At 41.8% G+C, this 17,405-nt stretch overlaps 1 protein-coding gene across 3 annotated transcripts in view; it reads left to right on the forward strand.

Moving 5' to 3' along the window:
* Positions 1–515: 515 nt before the first annotated feature.
* The window catches only part of EFCAB14 (EF-hand calcium binding domain 14), a 37,568-nt gene continuing 20,678 nt past the window's right edge, over positions 516–17,405 (forward strand). The window contains exons 1-3 of one of the 3 annotated variants that reach the window (XM_027108653.1): positions 516–1,706; positions 3,271–3,419; positions 9,345–9,490. In XM_027108653.1, the coding sequence (XP_026964454.1) occupies positions 1,525–1,706; positions 3,271–3,419; positions 9,345–9,490 (477 nt within the window). In that variant the 5' untranslated portion in view covers positions 516–1,524. The remainder of the gene's footprint in view (positions 1,707–3,270; positions 3,420–9,344; positions 9,491–17,405) is intronic. The other 2 variants (XM_027108652.1, XM_027108651.1) reach the window with 2 other exon arrangements.

The raw sequence follows: 17,405 nt of genomic DNA on the forward strand, positions 1-17,405 counted from the left end.
CTAAATTGGGCAACCCTATGCAGGAAGGCAGGGATAGTGGTTATCTTGTTTATTGCTCAATCCTCAGCGGTAGAACTGCTCCTGGCATATGGTAATTTCTCAGTAAATATTTACGGAATGAATGAATGAACTGTTCAACCGGGTCATTAATCTGTAACAGGCCTAAACCTTTAATAAACAGCATGAGAGTCAGAGGGTTGGAGCCTCTAGGCTGGGTTAGTCACAACTGGGGGGGCCCGGGCGGCTGATGAACTTCCCAAGCAGGTCGAGCAGCTGGATGCTTTGCCTGGCCCAACCCTGCTCCTCAAGAAACGAAACTCGCCCTTGTCAGGTGAGCTACAGGTCCCAGACCCTCCTGGGGGCGGGGCCTCCTCGACTGGCAGGTGGGACCTGCCCTCGCTTGAGCCTGCATCCTTTAACACCCCGCCTCCCCATCGCCCCCTCGCATGACGTTACCAGACGGGCGGCCAATGGGAGCGCGCCTTACTGGCAGGCGGTGTCGGCGGTCGCTGCCAAAGGGAAGTGAGTTGGGGCTGGAGCGATGGCCCGGGTCTGGAGCCCGCGGCCGCCGCCGCCGCCGCCGCCGCCACCACCACCACCACCACCACCAGCGAGTCGGGAGCAGGGGCGGCCGCAGCCGGAGCGGGGGCCGGAGTCGCGGCTGCAGTGGAGGCGGCGCGTGTGAGTTGCCGAGGGTCGCCCGTGCCGGAACACCTCGAACTCTGGGTGGGAGCGCTTCAGGTGGGCTGAGCCGCCGTCGCCCCTCCTCACCGCGCCCCCAGGCCCAGACAGCAGGGCTGGGGTCTCCCGAGGCGCGGGACTGGCTCCTCTCAGGCCAAGCCCTCCAGGCCGGGCTCTGGGTCTTCCTCGGCCTCTGGCTTCCTTCAAACTCAGGCCGGAGGCCGGAGGACGGTGATCATCTCAGACTCAGGCATTTTCTCTGTCGGGGTTGTAGCGGCTGGGAGCCCCCTCCTGCTGCCAGCTAGGGAGGGAACAGCGCCTTCCCAGCGTCTCGCTCTGCATCTCCCCCTCTCCTCCCATTGAAGAACAAGTTTCTTTTTTTCTCTGCATTGGAAATTCTACCCCGGAAGTCCAAAACACCCATCTGTGTCCTTCCCCAGCTCCTGGAGCACCCTTAGAAATACTATATACTGACCAGGTCTGAGAGTCTCTTGACTTGACTTTTTATTCTCTTTGGGAGACAAAGGTTCCCCCCTCGTCCACGTCCAACACCCCCTTCGGTAACTGACAGTGCATGCCTAGGGCTTTATCCATTTGGATCACCAGCTCCCTGGCCATCTTTATGTGACTTCCCCTACCCATCTGAGTTACGGTTTCCTCTGGGCTCCAATCTCCAGCCCCCAGCGGATCTGGTCAGTCCCACTCCTGGGTGGGACTGACCAGAGGGGCTCTGGCCCAGGATTCCTCACCCTGGAAGGCGGCTCCAAGGCCTCGAGAGAACTGGGCGTCGGGTACGAACCTGGCAGCTCAGGAGTGGGTGCTCCACTTACCCCACACAAGAAGATGAAAAAGCGCAAAGAGCTCAATGCACTGATCGGCTTGGCTGGGGACAGCCGGAGAAAGAAGCCCAAGAAAGGCTCAGGCCACCGCCTGCTTCGCACCGAGCCTCCTGACTCAGACTCTGAGTCCAGCTCAGAGGAGGAAGAGGAATTTGGTGTAGCTGGAAATCGCTCTCGCTTTGTCAAGTGAGTAATGCAGTACTCAGGGGTGGGATGGGGAAAAGGCATCTCCTTGCACTACCAAGGAGGCAAATTAAAGGGAAGGAGAAGGGGGTTCTTAGGAAGAAAAAAGTGTGTAGACCTTGGAAGGCACAGAGGGAGGAAGAATGTTAGGGAGAAGATGAGTTCAGTTTCTGAATGAAGGATAAATTAGAGATCTATCTCTGAGTATACAAAGAAGAGCTCTGAATCTAGGGTGGAAAGGTGGACTTGGGGAATGTGCTAAGAGCCCAGAGAGACCAAGGCGGGAGTAGCAAAGAAGCTAAGAATAGGGAACAAAGAACAGAGAAATTTGGGGGACTAGACCTTTTGTTAAGTATAGGAGAGACAGGGACCTTAGGACTGCAGGTTTTTTTGTTAGGTTGGTTGGATTTTTTTGGTTGTTGTTTTCGGAGGGGGGGTTGTTGAGGGTTTTTTTGTTTCTGTTTCTTTTTGCACTCTTGATGGGTCTGAATCTTGGTGATGGGGGAATATGGTGAGGGACATTCTGTAAAAAGCATGAGTCTTGAGAGAAATGACGAGTGGGAAACAAAAAGAAGAAGCAGGTTTTCTCAAACCACTTTTAGATGGTGCAGTCACTAGACAAATCCAGTAGTGAGCACAAAGACATTGCGAATTGGGGGTTACGGTAGGAAAGGGCTGAAGGGAACCTTGAAGGTGCCCTTGGACTCTCTTAAGGAGCACGTTAAAAGAAGAGTATGCTGCTGAGGTTGTGGAAGCAAGAGCTAGGCAGAAGGTTGGGATGCTAAAAGAAAAGAGATTGAATCCTTTGAGGTTTGTTTAGAATGTCTGTGTCCTTTTATGTTAAAGGAAGAGATTGGTTTCTTTGCCAGGTGAGGTAGTTCAGGGTAATCCTGGGTTTGGGCTGTGAAGATCTGATGAAGTGGAATAGTTAACTGGAATAGTTACCCTGTTGGGTTAGTTTAGACCTTGAGTGCTGGTTGAAGTTTGGTGTGAAATCTGACCCCTTTCTATGTTTCCCTTCTTTCTGAACCAATAAGCTGGAGTGTACCAGGTGTCCACTTAAACCTACTGTCTACTTTTTTTCATTCCATTTGGAGTAAAACTCACTCAAAAGTTTATAAAGTTTCAGTAAACTGAAACGAGGTTCTCTGGAGTATGTATTTAAGAGAGAGAAATAGATAAGTGAATTACAGTACAGTGATGGAATGTCAGAGAAGCTCTGGTCTTTACACTTCGCTAACCTGAGCCAGTTTCCAAAGAAACTGATGATGAATTGAAGATGGCAGTGAGCGGCAGTGCCCACAGGTGCTTCCTGTAGCTCACAGGAACTCCCTCTGTTTCATGTGAAGTTTGAAACCTTTGTCCCCTATAGATGAACTCTTTATAGGTCATATTATTTAGACATATTCAACCTGCTGTTCAGATTTAAGTGTGTTACCCCTGTGTTCCCTGGTGAAATAACTGGCATTCATTAGAGATGATAATTGCATGGCGAAACGTGCTATTTTGAGTAAAGCTGTATTCCAATCTCTTCTGTACTCCTGGTTGAATTTGTTCTTACGATCAGGGGAGACTATTTGCGATGCTGCAGGATCTGTTACCCCCTCTGTGCTTTCGTCATCCTTGCCGCCTGCGTCGTGGCCTGTGTTGGCTTGGTGTGGATGCAAGTTGCTCTGAAGGAGGATCTGGATGCCCTCAAGGAAAAATTTAGAACAAGTAAGTGGTCACCCTTTTCAGAGTATAATTTTGGACTCTTTTTCCAGGTTCTAGGACAAAGTAAACCACACTGAATTAAGATTTTTGCTCACTCTGATGAAGCAATTATATGTTCCTGTCAGCATTTTTTTTTTTTTTTTTTTTTTTGCGGTACGCGGGCCTCTCACTGTCGCGGCCTCTCTTGTTGCGGAGCACAAGCTCCAGACGCACAGGCTCAGCGGCCATGGCTCATGGGCCCAGCCGCTCTGCGGCATGTGGGATCTTCCCGGACCAGGGGCACGAACCGGTGTCCCGTGCATCAGCAGGCAGACTCTCAACCACTGCGCCGCCAGGGAAGCCCCTGTCAGCATTTTTAAACTCTTTCTTAGCTGTCAGCTTGAAGGCAGTAACAGTTACTCATTTCTAAATCCACAAACAAAAAACAGTGCTTATGCACCACTAGGACAAATAGCATCTGAAATAATGGTATTGCAGTCAACACTTACAGTGCAGAAGGCAAGGGCTAAGATCCAGAAGTCTAGAATCTTGGTTAATCTCCACCTGTTGCCACTTCATATTCCCCAACTATAAAGTGGCAATAGCAACACTAGGCTGTTTCCTTCCTCCTCACAGGGACATTTGAGAAAGCATGTGGGAGTGTCTGTCAGACAGTTTCCTCCTTAATAAAAACCTATAGAAACATAGGACTGAGCAGTAATAATGGTAGCCAGCATGTGTGGAGTGCTTACTGTATGCCAACTCAGAAATAAATATTTGTCTCTTGAGTGTTTTAAAGTTTAAGAAACTCGAAGTTGAAGAGTTTTATGTATGCAAAATTGTCAAGTTGTATTTTGCACATCCAAAGTACTTTTTCTGAAAGGTGTGTTTGCATGGTAGCTTCAACCTGTTTTAACCTAAAGATCTTCCTTTAGCAACACTGAGATGTTTAGTTCTAGGTTTCAAGGGTTAATTTTCTAAAACTAGTAAAAATTTTTTAAAAACAACAATAAAAACAATGTACAAAAAAAAAGAAAGTAAAGTTATGCCCAAAAGATGCTTTACTCAGTCTTTGTTTTAACTAACAATTAGTGCATAGCTACAATTACAATCTGAATTTTATTATAAATAATAAAATTAATTTTTAAAAAAAGTTTCTAAGCTAAGGAAGCAGTTTCAGGTTAATCAAAAATACCCTAACTTTAGCAGCTTTAACACACCAGGAAACTGACCACCAGGCTTTCTCAAAGCCATAAAGAAATCTGGCCCCAGAACTAGAATTAGAGTTGTTTCCTCACTTCCTCTCTTAAGCCATAGGAGATCACAACATCCTAGCTTTCCTTCACCCCAGCTTCTCTGTGCTGCCTGCAGTTAGTTAAGTTCCAAACCTGACCTAGGGACAGCTAATCCTTAGTGAGTATGTTAATGACGTTCCTAGTGATGTTGCTTGAAAAAATTATATTAAATACTAACTTTGGTTTTCTTCTGAGCTTCTGATTCAGGGAATGGGATTGGGTAGGCCACAGTTCTCTACCAGGATCATCCTGACCTATATGTTTTATCAATTGGTGGGATCAGAGTACAGTGTAAGAATGAGATTTGTATTTGTATTCTCCTGAATGTTGTCCTTAGCAGTATTTACAAGGTGTTTTTAAGGCCAGTGTTTTCTTGGTAAGTAGTAATCATAACTTGGAAATGAGGTTCTGAGAAGCAGTGTTTTAACTATAAATAACCACTGACGACACCTGTCTGTGCCATCATCTCTCCGTAACTAGTTGGGCCTCCTCCGTTTGTACTACAGCTTGTTTTGGTTACATATAGCAATTGTTTATTTATACATTTCAAAACATTGCTCAGTTCTGCCTTCCAGGGATTCATTTCTCTGATTGCTCTGTGCCTGTGTTTTTAGAACACCAGTGTAATTTGTACCTTAGCTGAGCTTTTCATTTTCAGGAAATTTCTTTGTTTAGAAATGCATATTTGGGCTTCCCTGGTGGCGCAGTGGTTGAGAGTCCGCCTGCCGATGCAGGGGACACGGGTTCGTGCCCTGGTCCAGGAGGATCCCACGTGCCGCGGAGCAGCTGGGCCTGCGCGTCCGGAGCGTGTGCTCCGCAACGGGAGAGGCCGCGGCGGTGAGAGGCCCGCGTACCGAAAAAAAAAAAAAAAAAAGCATATTTGAAATGTATACATGTAATAGACCTGACAATCGATCAGACAACAGATATTTATTGAGCACATGTTAATACAAATATTTATTGAGCACATGTTAATACCTGGAAATACTCTATTCAGGAGATGCCAGGAGTTGTACCCTGGACTGTGAGACCTACTTTCTATCGCTGAGCAGCCTTCCCCTGGGACCCTGACTGCATTTGGCAGCCAGTTGAATGAAGCAGATTTGGAATTGTCAGTCCAGCTGCTCTGTGGGCTTTGGTTTGCTGCAATAGATACACCAGCACCTATACAGTCTAAAGCAGGACTTCCTGAAGGAGGATGGGGTAGGGCCTGGGGCATAAATCAATCTGCAGGCTGAACCATTGTGGACTACTCGGCAAGAGTTTTTTTTGTGAAAACCATTTTCTTGGCTAAATGAGGTTAATCTTGTTAAACTTAAATAGTCTTCCTTTGAATTATGCTTCTACTTTCAATATATTTCAATAAGTTTATTTATATTTCTTGTTTTTCAAGAGGACAGTGGAAATAAGACCACCTGCTGACCTGGTTTAAATACCTTTTTGAAAAATTCAGAGCCCCTTGTCCTTTATCTCATTATCTTCCAAGACACTTGTGAGGAAAGGAGGCAGGATTGCTGAAATATCTGAACAGAAAGCAAAGCAGATAGGCTTGGTATTTTTCCCTTGAGGCCAAGGAGTAACTTGATCCTTAAGCTTGAAGTGCTGGCTGGCCTGAAACTCTCAGCTTAGTATTCTTCTTCTAGAAGCAGGTACTCCAGAAGACCTCCACAGTTATTATAAAGAAGATCCTATTCCCAAGCAATCTTCCCTATTGGTCAAGGCTAAAGTGAGGGGAAAGAATTGGGAAGAAAAGGACAGTACTGATAAATCAGACATCTTCATTGCTGGTCATACAGGGAGAGTAGCAGTTTGGTCATTCAGTGCAGAACTTAAAAATGGTCTTGTTAGGCTATAAGCATCTGTGACAGCTGAAGTATACTAGAAAGAGTATTGGTCTTAGAAGCACAAGGTTTGACTGTCGAATCCTGACTTGCTCATCACTAGCTATGAAACATAGGCAAGTCACTTATTCTTTCTGAGCCTCATTTTCCCATCCATAATATGTAAAGATGTACTTGTTTCACGAAAGCACTTTGGGCATTCCTCTGTCATAACATCTGTCACACTGTATAGTAATTCTGGGGCGACGCCTTGCTCCCCACTAGACTGAGAGCTTCAGGGTCTTTTGTATGCACTAGTGCCAAGTACAGGGCCGGGCACATAGTAGCGGCTTGATCACAAGATGAGTAATTACATAAAAGTTTATTGCAAATTATAAAGATGTATAATTATAAAGTATTGTTGTTGGCATTATATGTTGTATCTAAAGGGTGTAGGCAAAAATCTCCATTTCCTGATCAGGAAAAGAGCTAAGTAAGTTCTTTTGAGTATGACTATCCTAAATTTTAAATAAGTTGCTTTCCATGTTGAAAGAACATGAATTAGTAATCATAAGTTGTTTGTTTACTATACTTCATTCCATTTATGTAATCAGAGTGCCTTTACTTGTCTTATCTCTCCTAAAAAACCCCAAATCAGATCATGAATATAATCCCCTCTTAGCTCATACAATCCTCAGGATCCAGAGTGTTTTCAGGGCTTGTCAGACTCACATGTTTATTAGTTAATAATTTTAATCCAAGTTATTTATGTGTTTGTCCTACTTCCTCCTCTACTTAATTCATACAGACTGCAGGAAAAAAAGAGACTCTCCCCCAGCCTTAGGATGTTTTACCACCAGAGAATGGCAGGCGTGTGTGGGATAAGTTTTTCTTTATAACCTAACTGGATATGTATACGAAATTCAGTTGGGTGCTATAAGTGCTACATTAATTTCGACTGGTAAACTATTCCTACCGCATGAGATGAATGTATTCCTGCAAACTGTGTGTAAATCAAATGTTACATTAAGAGCACTTAGCCGAGTCCACTACTTTCAAAGAAATCCTTCACATATTTTTGAAAAGTGAATAAAAATATCTAATTTCTTTTAATAGTTCTGAATTTTCAGGTAGTGGGTTTGCTTACAGTGAGGATACCACCGCCACCCCCTGATTTTTGGGGGGATTTTTTTGTTGTCGAATTTATTTATTTGTTGAGTTTTCTTTGTTTAACTTAATAGGATAACATTAACTCCATTTCATACCATACAGTCATTTCACTGGATAGGCATTTGCATGCTTCTGTGTACGTGGGACTGTGCTGGGCCCTGGGAATACAGGACCCAATAAGACCTGTCCTCAGGCAGCTCTCTGTCAGTCTGATGGAGGGGACAGACAAGTAAATAAGTATAGCACAGTGTGTTCAGTGCTCAGTAGAGTTTGGAGTGGTAAAGAGGTAACGGTGGTCCAAGGTGGGGGCCAGCTCTTTGTGCTGAATCTTGAAAGGAATTAACTAGGCTAAGGTGGCAGAAATGAAGAAGGGGCAAGCCAAGGGCATCTAGGCAGAGAGAATAGTGTGTGCAGTCACTGAGGCTTAAAGAGGTTGGTGTGTCAGGAAAATCAGCTTGGCTAGAAAGTAGATTGAAGTGGTAGCTAAAGTGATGAGAAATATGGTTGGGAGGTAAGCAAAGGCCAGATTTATTTAGTCTCTAATACTTACTGAGTGCCTGAAGTGTGCCAGGTATATTCTAAATGCCAACTATACAGAAATGAACAAAAAAAGTCTGGGAACTTACATTTTAGTAAATTATTTTTTATCTGTCCATTATGCCACTTTTTGGTTTTAAAGAAAGCATATGACAACTAATCAGGCAGTCTGTGGCTTTAAAAGAAAGACATAGGTTTATCCTAGAGGACCAACCACTATCAATCAGTATTTTATTTTCCATGAAAAGGAAAGGATACTCTAAAGAAAGAAGAGAAAGCACTCTTTCAGGCCTCTACCTGCAGGCTGGCAAATCTCTAAACCATCCATGAGATGTTGTTTCCCAAAAGAAAGGCCAGATAATACCCTATACTTCACCTAACATTTTCCTTTATCTTCTGTTTCACTTTGAGCTTTTGGGTTGATTTAAGAAAACACTATTTGCTGTTTATGAAAAAGATTTAAAATCTTCGCTCTCGTAACAGTACTTGAAAGGTGGCAAGAATCTATCTTGCGTTTGACCAATTTGAGATAGAAAAAAAATAGATTTAAACATTTAGAGATAAAACTTAGGATGTCACCTTAAGCATTAATGGAGTAAGGTTTATAAATCTTCATTGACCAGTCAGAAAGCTTCTTAATTGAGCAGGTCAGTACTTAACATTTATTTATCACATATTGTATGCCTGGCCAGCTGTGTGTAGTGCTTTACAGCCATTCTTTCACTTAAAATATACTTCACAGGATGGTTAGAATTATCACTGTATTACAGGTGAAGAAACTAAGCTCAAAAAATTTGAGTAGTTTGCTCAAAATCCCAGTAAGTTACAGAGTTGAAATTCAAATCTAACTCTCTGCTGACGTTGTTGGTTATCATTTTTAGCCACCTGACTTTAAAAAGTTGTATTGCCAGTAGTGAAATAGCCCCAGTTAAATGGAGCTTTAGTGTTAAAGATATACATTTACGTAAATAAAAGAATAGTGGAGTTGATAGATATGAATTGTCATTATCCTCCCAGAATTAACTTTCATTAATCTATCTTCTTTCCTGCTGTAGGATCATTTTTTCATCTTGGAGCCATGAGGGAACTTTATGGCTATTTATTATTGTTCTTATTTTTGCTTTCAGTGGAATCTAATCAGAAAAGCTCATTCCAAGAAATTCCCAAACTCAACGAAGAACTACTCAGCAAACAGAAACAACTTGAGAAGATTGAATCTGGAGAGCTGGGATTGAACAAAGTCTGGATAAACATCACAGAAATGAATAAGCAGGTAGCAAAAGTGTGATTCTATTTCTGTGTGAGCTATGAATATTTCATTTTGTCTGTTCAGTATGTATCTGTAAGTATAGGGAACTCACTTCAGATTGTTTTACTTTTTGAAATGGTGCTTTGCATACTGTGATCCCAACACATTAAAGTCAGGTAAAATAGGTAATAGTTATGCATTTACCCAATATTTAAAATGTTAACCCTTTCTGCAGAGGAACAGAGTTTTACCAAGTAGAACAGTTTAGAGGAAGTTAGAAATTCTTGAATCAACTTTTCCTAAGGAACAGTGTAGGTATTAAATTTAAGAACAGTGTCGTTGGGCTTCCCTGGTGGCGCAGTGCTTGAGAGTCCGCCTGCCAGTGCAGGGGACACGGGTTCGTGCCCCGGTCCGGGAGGATCCCACATGCCGCGGAGCGGCTGGGCCCGTGAGCCATGGCTGCTGAGCCTGCATGTCCGGAGCCTGTGCTCCGCAACGGGAGAGGCCACAACAGTGAGAGGCCCGCGTACCGCAAAAAAAAAAAAAAAAAAGAAAAAAAAAACAGTGTTGTCTAACGCCCAAGAAAATTGTTTTTATTAGCTAATGAGAGCTTATTTTGTTTAATATAGTTTACAAACTTACAGCCTTGGGGTGTAGTGCTATATGCTGTACTAAAAACTTATCAGCAGCTAATGGTGAGTATTATTGTAGAATAGCATTGGAGGAAATGGCAGAGTTGGTTAAATACCTTGACCAGGCAAGAAGGACTAGAGCCAAAACTTTTCCAGTCCCTAAATTGGCCAGATCTCGCATTCATTCCGAAAGAGAGACTCTGCCAGAGGAAAAGAGCGTATTCAGGAGATGTTGATGCAGCATTGTCAGGATTCAACAGTCAAACCTGGTGCTTATATGAATGAGGTGCTGCAGTTGCCACTTGGTAACTATAGCCCCTGTTCTCAGTTTCTGTGGCTTAGTTAAGAAAGACGTGTGCGTCGAGAAGAAAACTCAAGTGCCAAGTGAATGGTACACCCACAGAGTGCTTAAAAATAGTTTTGTCATCCCTGTCGGGGCTAAGAGGATATTCTATTCTCAGAGTGGAGTCACAAAGTTCAGAATCAGCCAGGGCAGAGAGCACCGTGCTAGAATAAAGTGCTTGCCATTGTTTTTGAAGCTACCCCCTCCTTTCAGCAGTAGTTTGGGAGTGGGGCGGTTCAGCACTTGCGACCAGAGATCAGTGGCCTGGGGCAGAAGCTTTCAAACTTTTTCCTGGAACCCACAGTAAGAAATATTTTCCATCACTACCCGGTAAACACATGCATACATGTATGTAACTGAAATAAAAGTTTCTGAAAACAGTCACTTGTCCTTAATATTATGCTGCCTTATGATATTTTATTATTTTTTATTCAGTTCTCTTTCATTTTTAAAAAGTATTCGTGAAATAATTGATGGGTTGCAGCACCTAGTATTTACTAGTTATCATTTAGCCTTGGACTCTGAGTTATAAGGGAAAAGCAGGTATTCACTCCGTTTTTACAAGAAAAATAGGATAAACTGTGGTCTTGCTTGTATTCACAGAGCAAATGAGCAGTTTGTCCAGAGAGTACCTCAGGTGAAAGTAAACCATCATGAAGCACTGAGAGACAATTAGCATCTCTCTCTGGGGCAAACTGTGGGCTCTTTATAGTAGCCAGGCATGGAGTTTACCGTTCTGAGGCATCTAATTACACCAGAAGGTTGTATATTGTGTTCTGAGCTTTGAGCACAGTACTGATGATGATGGTAACTGCCACTCATTAAATGCCTTCTTTATGCAGGCCCCTATTAGATGTACTACATATGAGATCTCCTTTCTCCTTTTTCGCTTCTATAACTCTGTGAAGTAGGAGGTGCTATCTCCATTTTATAGATTAAAAAACTAAGGCTCAATGAGGTTAAGTAGTTTGCCCAAGGTCAACAGCTGTGTAGCAGTTCTAACAAAATATTCAAGTTGTAGGAACCTGTTTTCTTTCCAGTTTTCTACTCTGCCTTCCATCTTTATAACCTCTAAAGGACACAGTAGGTGCTTAGTAGATAAAGCTGAAAGGATGTGAAGTCGAGTCCCTGTCAGGGCTCATAATCATTCATCATTGATGATTGTCTGTTTTAGTAACTTTTTTACTTACTATTTAAAGAGCACTTAATTTTAACCCCAAAGCAGCATTTCAGGCTTTATAGTGTAAAATGGTCTAATAAAATGGTCTACAGTAGCTATTTTTAATTTCACTAATGAAAAGTCATGTAATATGCATGAAAGTCATGACTCATCTTTTGGCTGGAATGTGGGGGATTTTTCCTTAATGGTTTGTACCTAATTCAACTTTTTAGACTCTTTGAATTGCAATGTGTGACTTTAGAGATAAGTTCTATAACACTTGAATCCATTCTGACATGCTATGCTAGAATGTGTCTATCAGAGACCAAAGCAGTCCCAGATATCAATAATGGGAGAGTGCCCCTTGTCTCTCTATTCTAGTTAAACATGTAGCTTTGCTGTAGTTTTCCACAGATTTGGGCATTATTCCACCCAAGAGAGGAATGCTGAAAAATGGAATTCAGCTTTGCAGTTTCTGGGACTGTAGCTGGGTCCTGCTGACAGTGTGTGGTCCAGGTCTTATAAGTGAGTAAGAAGTCCTAAGTGTTGCCTGGTAATTGGAGCACTAGTGGTCAGCTCTCCAGAGCATACTCTTTCTGTGAGGCACCTGATACCCTAGGCCTAGAGCGTTTGGGGCATGGGGAGAAGTGGAACAGCACCTCACCTTACATTGCCTCGGTTTTCAGGCTGCTCCTCTGGTTTTGGGTGAAATGATAGCTGTCAGCCACACTGGCCATTCGTGAAGCCATTACCATTCTTGAGGTACCTGTGACTAGCATCTGGCTCTGCCACAGCCTCAGGATAGAGCCGTACCTGGGAGAGTAGTTTCTACCCAGATTGTTCCACCTAGAACACAGCTTGTTGTCCCTGTAAGCTCTGGCCAGTTGTCAGTGAAAGGAGTTGTTCCCTCAGGTGAAAAAAAGGGAACCACACAATTGATAGGTCATTTGGAATAATCATATCCTTGCCCATCAAGTTGGTGTAGAGCCAGTTGTGTACATGATTTGGGGCTGAGTAAAACACACATGGGGGAGACCCCTTCCAAGTACTTTATGATTGAGCATGTTAAGATAGTCTTCGAAGGCCCAGTGGAGGGCATGGGGAAAGGGCCAGCCAAGGAAATCTGTCACACCCCTTCCAAAGCTTTGTGATGTGTTTTCCTATGTGTATATTTCTTTCCCACCTTTTGTCTTTAAAATTTCATGAGTAATATGTGAATGTATTCTTATATAAGATTTAATAGTAAAATACACATAGAACTCTTAGGAAAACTCCCCTTCAACCCCATCTCTGTATGTACCCCCATCACACACAGATACACACACATAACACACATTCCCTGTCCCCATAGTTCTTCGCTGTCAATAGTCTGGGCTACATTCTTACAGTCCCCTTTATATGCATTTACAGAATTGTAATAGCTTTTAATGTGAATTAGCTTTTAGGTTAGCGTGTGCACATGCACACGCGTGTGTGTAACTAAATGGAGTCATTAGGTATATATTCTACGGCGTTCTCTGTTTACTCAATATATCTACACCCTTAGTGTTAGACATTTAGATGTTTCTAGAGTTTTGCTGTTACAAATAAGAAAGCAGTGAATAGTCTTGAGCGTACATCTCTATGCGGTGAGCATAAAGTAATCTTTTTTTAATTTGTTTTCTTTCAGTTTTATTGAGATATAATTGATATACAGCACTGTATAAGTTTAAGGTGTATAGCATAATGATTTGACTTACATACATCATAAAATGATTATCACAGTACATTTACTGAACATCCATCATCTCATATAGATACAGAATTAAAGAAGTAGAAAAAATATATATATTTGTCCTTGTGATGAGAACTCTTAGGATTTACTCTCTTAACTTTCATATATAACGTACAGCAGTGTTAATTAAGTTTATAATGTTGTACATCACATCCCTAGTACTTATTTATCTTATAACAAGAAGTTTGTACCTTTTGACCACCTTCCTCCCACTGCCCCTCCCCTCACAATTCCCCCCCACCCCACCTCTGGTAACCAACGACAAATTTGGTCTCTTTTTATAAGTCTGTTCGTTTTTGAACTATAATTGACCTATAATACTGTTAGTTTCTGTTATACAACATAGTGATTTGATATTTATATACATTTCAAAATGATCACCACAATAAGTCTGGTTACTTATGCCACCATATAAAGATAATACATAGTTATTAACTGCATTCCCAACACTGTGCATTTCATGCCTGTGACTCATTTATTTTTCACCTGGAAGTTTGTACCTCATAATCTCCCTCACTTAGTTCTTTCCTTCCCCCACGCCTCCTCCCCTCTGGCAAACACCTGTTTGTTCTCTGTATCTGTAACTGTTTCCGATTTGTTATGTTTGTTCATTTGTTTCTTAGATTCCACATATACGTGATATCATACAGTATTTGTCTTTCTCTGTCTGACTTATTTTACATAGCATAACATCTTTTGGGTCCATCCATATTGTCACAGATGGCAAGATTTTATTCTTTTTTATAGCTGAGTAATATTCCATTGTGTGTGTGTGTGTGTGTGTGTGTGTGTGTGTGTGTGTGTGTGTGTGTATCATACACACCACAACTTCTTTATCCATTTATCTATTGATGGGCACTCAGGTTGCTTCCATATCTTTTCTATAGTAAATAATGCTACGATGAACATAAAGGTGTATATATCTTTTCTAATTAGTGTTTTCATTTTCTTTGGATAAATACCCAGGAATGGAACTGCTGAATCATATGGTAGTTCTGTTCTTTATTTTTTTGAGAAATCTCCCTACTGTTTTCCATAGCGGCTGCACCAATTTACATTCCCAGTGCAAGAGGGTTCCCTTTTCTCCACATCCTTGCCAATACTTGTTATTTGTTGTCTTTTTGATAGTAGCCATTCTGACAGGTATGCGGCAATATCTCATTGTGGTTTTCATTTGCATTTCCCTGATGATTAGTGATGTTGAACATCTTTTTATGTGCCTGTCTTCTTTGGAAAAAAGTCTGTTCGGATCCTCTGCCCATTTTTTAATTGGGTTGTTTGTTTTTTAGATGTTGTTGTATGAGCTCTTTGTATATTTTTGAGTATTTACCCCTCGTCAGATATATCATTTGCAAATATCTTCTCCCATTCAGTGGGATCCCTTTTTGTTTGGTTGACAGTTTCCTTCACTGTGTAAAAGCACTTTAGTTTGATGAAATCCCATTTGTTTATTTTTGCTTTTGTTTCTCTTGCCTAAGGAGACATATTCAAAAAAGTATTAATAAGGCCAGTGTCAAAGAGCTTACTACCTGTGTTTTCTTGTAGAAGTCTTATGGTTTCAGGTCTTTACATTTGAGTCTTTAATCCATTTTGAATTTATTTTTGTTCATGGTATGAGAGAGTAGTCCAGTTCAATTCTTTTTCACGTAGCTGTCCAGTTTTCCCAGCTCCATTTATCAAAGAGGCTGTCTTTTCCCCATTGTATGGGCTTGCCTTATTTGTTGTAGATTAATTGCCCAGATAAGTGTGGATTCATTTCTGGGCTCTCTATTCTGTTCCATTGATCTATATGTCTGTTTTTGTGCCAGTCCCATACTGTTTTGATTACTGTAGCTTTATAGTATAGTTTGAAATCAGGGAGCATGATACCTGTAGTTTTGTTCTTTCTCAAGATTGTTTTAGCCATTTAGAGTCTTCTGTGTTTCCATACAAATTTTAGAATTATTTGTTCTAGTTCTGTGAAAAATGCCATTGGTATTTTGATATGGATTGCATTGAATCTGTAGATTACCTTGGGCAGTATGGTCTCATTTTAAGAATAATTTTTCCAATCCATGAACACGATCTATCTTTCCATCTGTTTGTGTCGTCTTCAGTTTCTTTCATCAGGGTCTTACAGTTTTCCAAGTACAGGTCTTTTACCTCCTTAGTTAGATTTATTCCTAAGTATTTTATTCTTTTTGATTTAACAAGTAACCTTTAGGATAGATTTCTAGAAATGAAATTGCTGAATTAAAGGGTGTAAATGTTTCAAATTGTGACAGATAATCCTAGATAACCATCTAACAAGTCTTCTCCAATTTACATTTCCATTAACAGTGCATGAGAATACCTATTTCCGTATGTGCTTTTCAGACCTCAGTGTTATTCATATCTTTTTAAGGGCATGTGTTAAAACCTCCTTGATGTAACTGCTGCTCTTAAGAGGTTTATAGTTTGCTGAGAGTACCTCTCTGGAGCTGAAGTTTCTCACCCATTTTATTTTTAAATGGATAGAGTTGGAATGTTGAAGATTAGTCTGAGTATTTTGGAGCACTTATGGAGAATTGCATGTTTAAGTGCTTATTAAATTTCATTATTAAAGAGCTAACACTTACTTGGTATTTTGTTTGTATCAGGTACCGTGCTGAGAGCTCTAGATATGTATCTCATTTAAGCCTCATAGCCTGTATTAGTCATCTGTTGCTGTGTTACGTTTGTCCCAAAGCTTAATGACTTAAAACAACAAACATGTATTATCTCACAGGTTTTCTGGGTCAGAAATTTGGAAGCAGCTTAGTTGAGTTGTTCTGGCTAGGATCTCTCTAAGGTTGCAGCTAAGATATACGGCCAGGGCTGCATATCTGAAGGCTTGACTGGGACTGAAGCATCCTCACTCATATGGCTGTTGGCAGGAGGTCTCAGTTTGTCCCACCATGGCTTCTCCATGGGGCTGCTTGAGTGTTATCACAACATGGCAGCCGGCTTATCCAGAGTGAGTGATCCAAAAGAGAGCAAAAAGGAAGACAGTGCTTTTTTATGACCTAGTTTTCAAAGTTGCCCATTGTCACTTGCACTTTATTCTGTGGGCCAAAAGTGAGACACTCAGTGCAGGCCACGCTCAAAGGAAAGGGAGTTTGTGTCCACCTCTTGAAGGGAGGACTATCAAAGATTTTGTGGACATATTTTAAAACCATCACATGTCCCTATGAGATGGTTGTTGTTATACCATGCTACCAGTGAGGAAAATGAGTTCACACTTATGTAGCCTTATCTCCTGCTTCCTAGACTCTACCCTCTACTCTGCTTGGTCTACCCTTCTCAGCGTCCATCCTAGACACAGAGTGTTCATTCTTAGCCATTCATTCATTTGGTAGATGCTTATTGAATGCCTGTCTTTGTGTCAGGCGTATTATGGAAAATAAAACAGACATGGTCCTTGATGACATGGAGCTTACAGTCTAGTAGTGGAGGAGAGAAACCTTAATTTAAAATCACACACATAAATAAATCATTGTCGCTCTGAGAAATGCTATGAAGGAAAAGTATTCCTGGGCCTATTCTTGCTATTGCTCCCTACCTCTTCCCTGATGCCACACTCACCCTTCTAACCTAGAAAGGATAGCTGATTTATTTCTATATATAAAACTCTTACTTCTCTCTCAGAGTCTGATTTGAGTCCTGCTTCAGTGAAGCCTGTCCCTTTCAACCTGCACTAATATTTTCTTAGACTGTATTCAGTATCACATTTAGTACTTGTTTCTTTAATGTTACCTATCTACTTCTACCTCTCCCTCTCCCTCCCTCCCTCTCCCTTCTCCTCTCTCTTCCCCTCCCCCTCTCCCTTCCTCCCTCTGCCTCTCCCTCCTCCTCTCTCTTCCCCTCCCCCTCTCCCTCTCCTTTTCTCACTCATATTTTGCTCCTGCCCCCCAGGCCTTCTTTCTATTCTTCAAATATGCCAAGCTCTTCCCCACACTGGGACCTTTGCCCTAGCAATTCCCTCTGCCCTGAAATGTACTTCTTTTTATCTCTCTCTCTCTGGTTAATTCCTA

Source organism: Aethalodelphis obliquidens, unplaced genomic scaffold (assembly GCF_003676395.1).
Source record: "Aethalodelphis obliquidens isolate GAN/ISIS:26980383/991018 unplaced genomic scaffold, ASM367639v1 scaffold9, whole genome shotgun sequence".
In the NCBI taxonomy this organism is placed as follows: domain Eukaryota; kingdom Metazoa; phylum Chordata; class Mammalia; order Artiodactyla; family Delphinidae; genus Aethalodelphis; species Aethalodelphis obliquidens.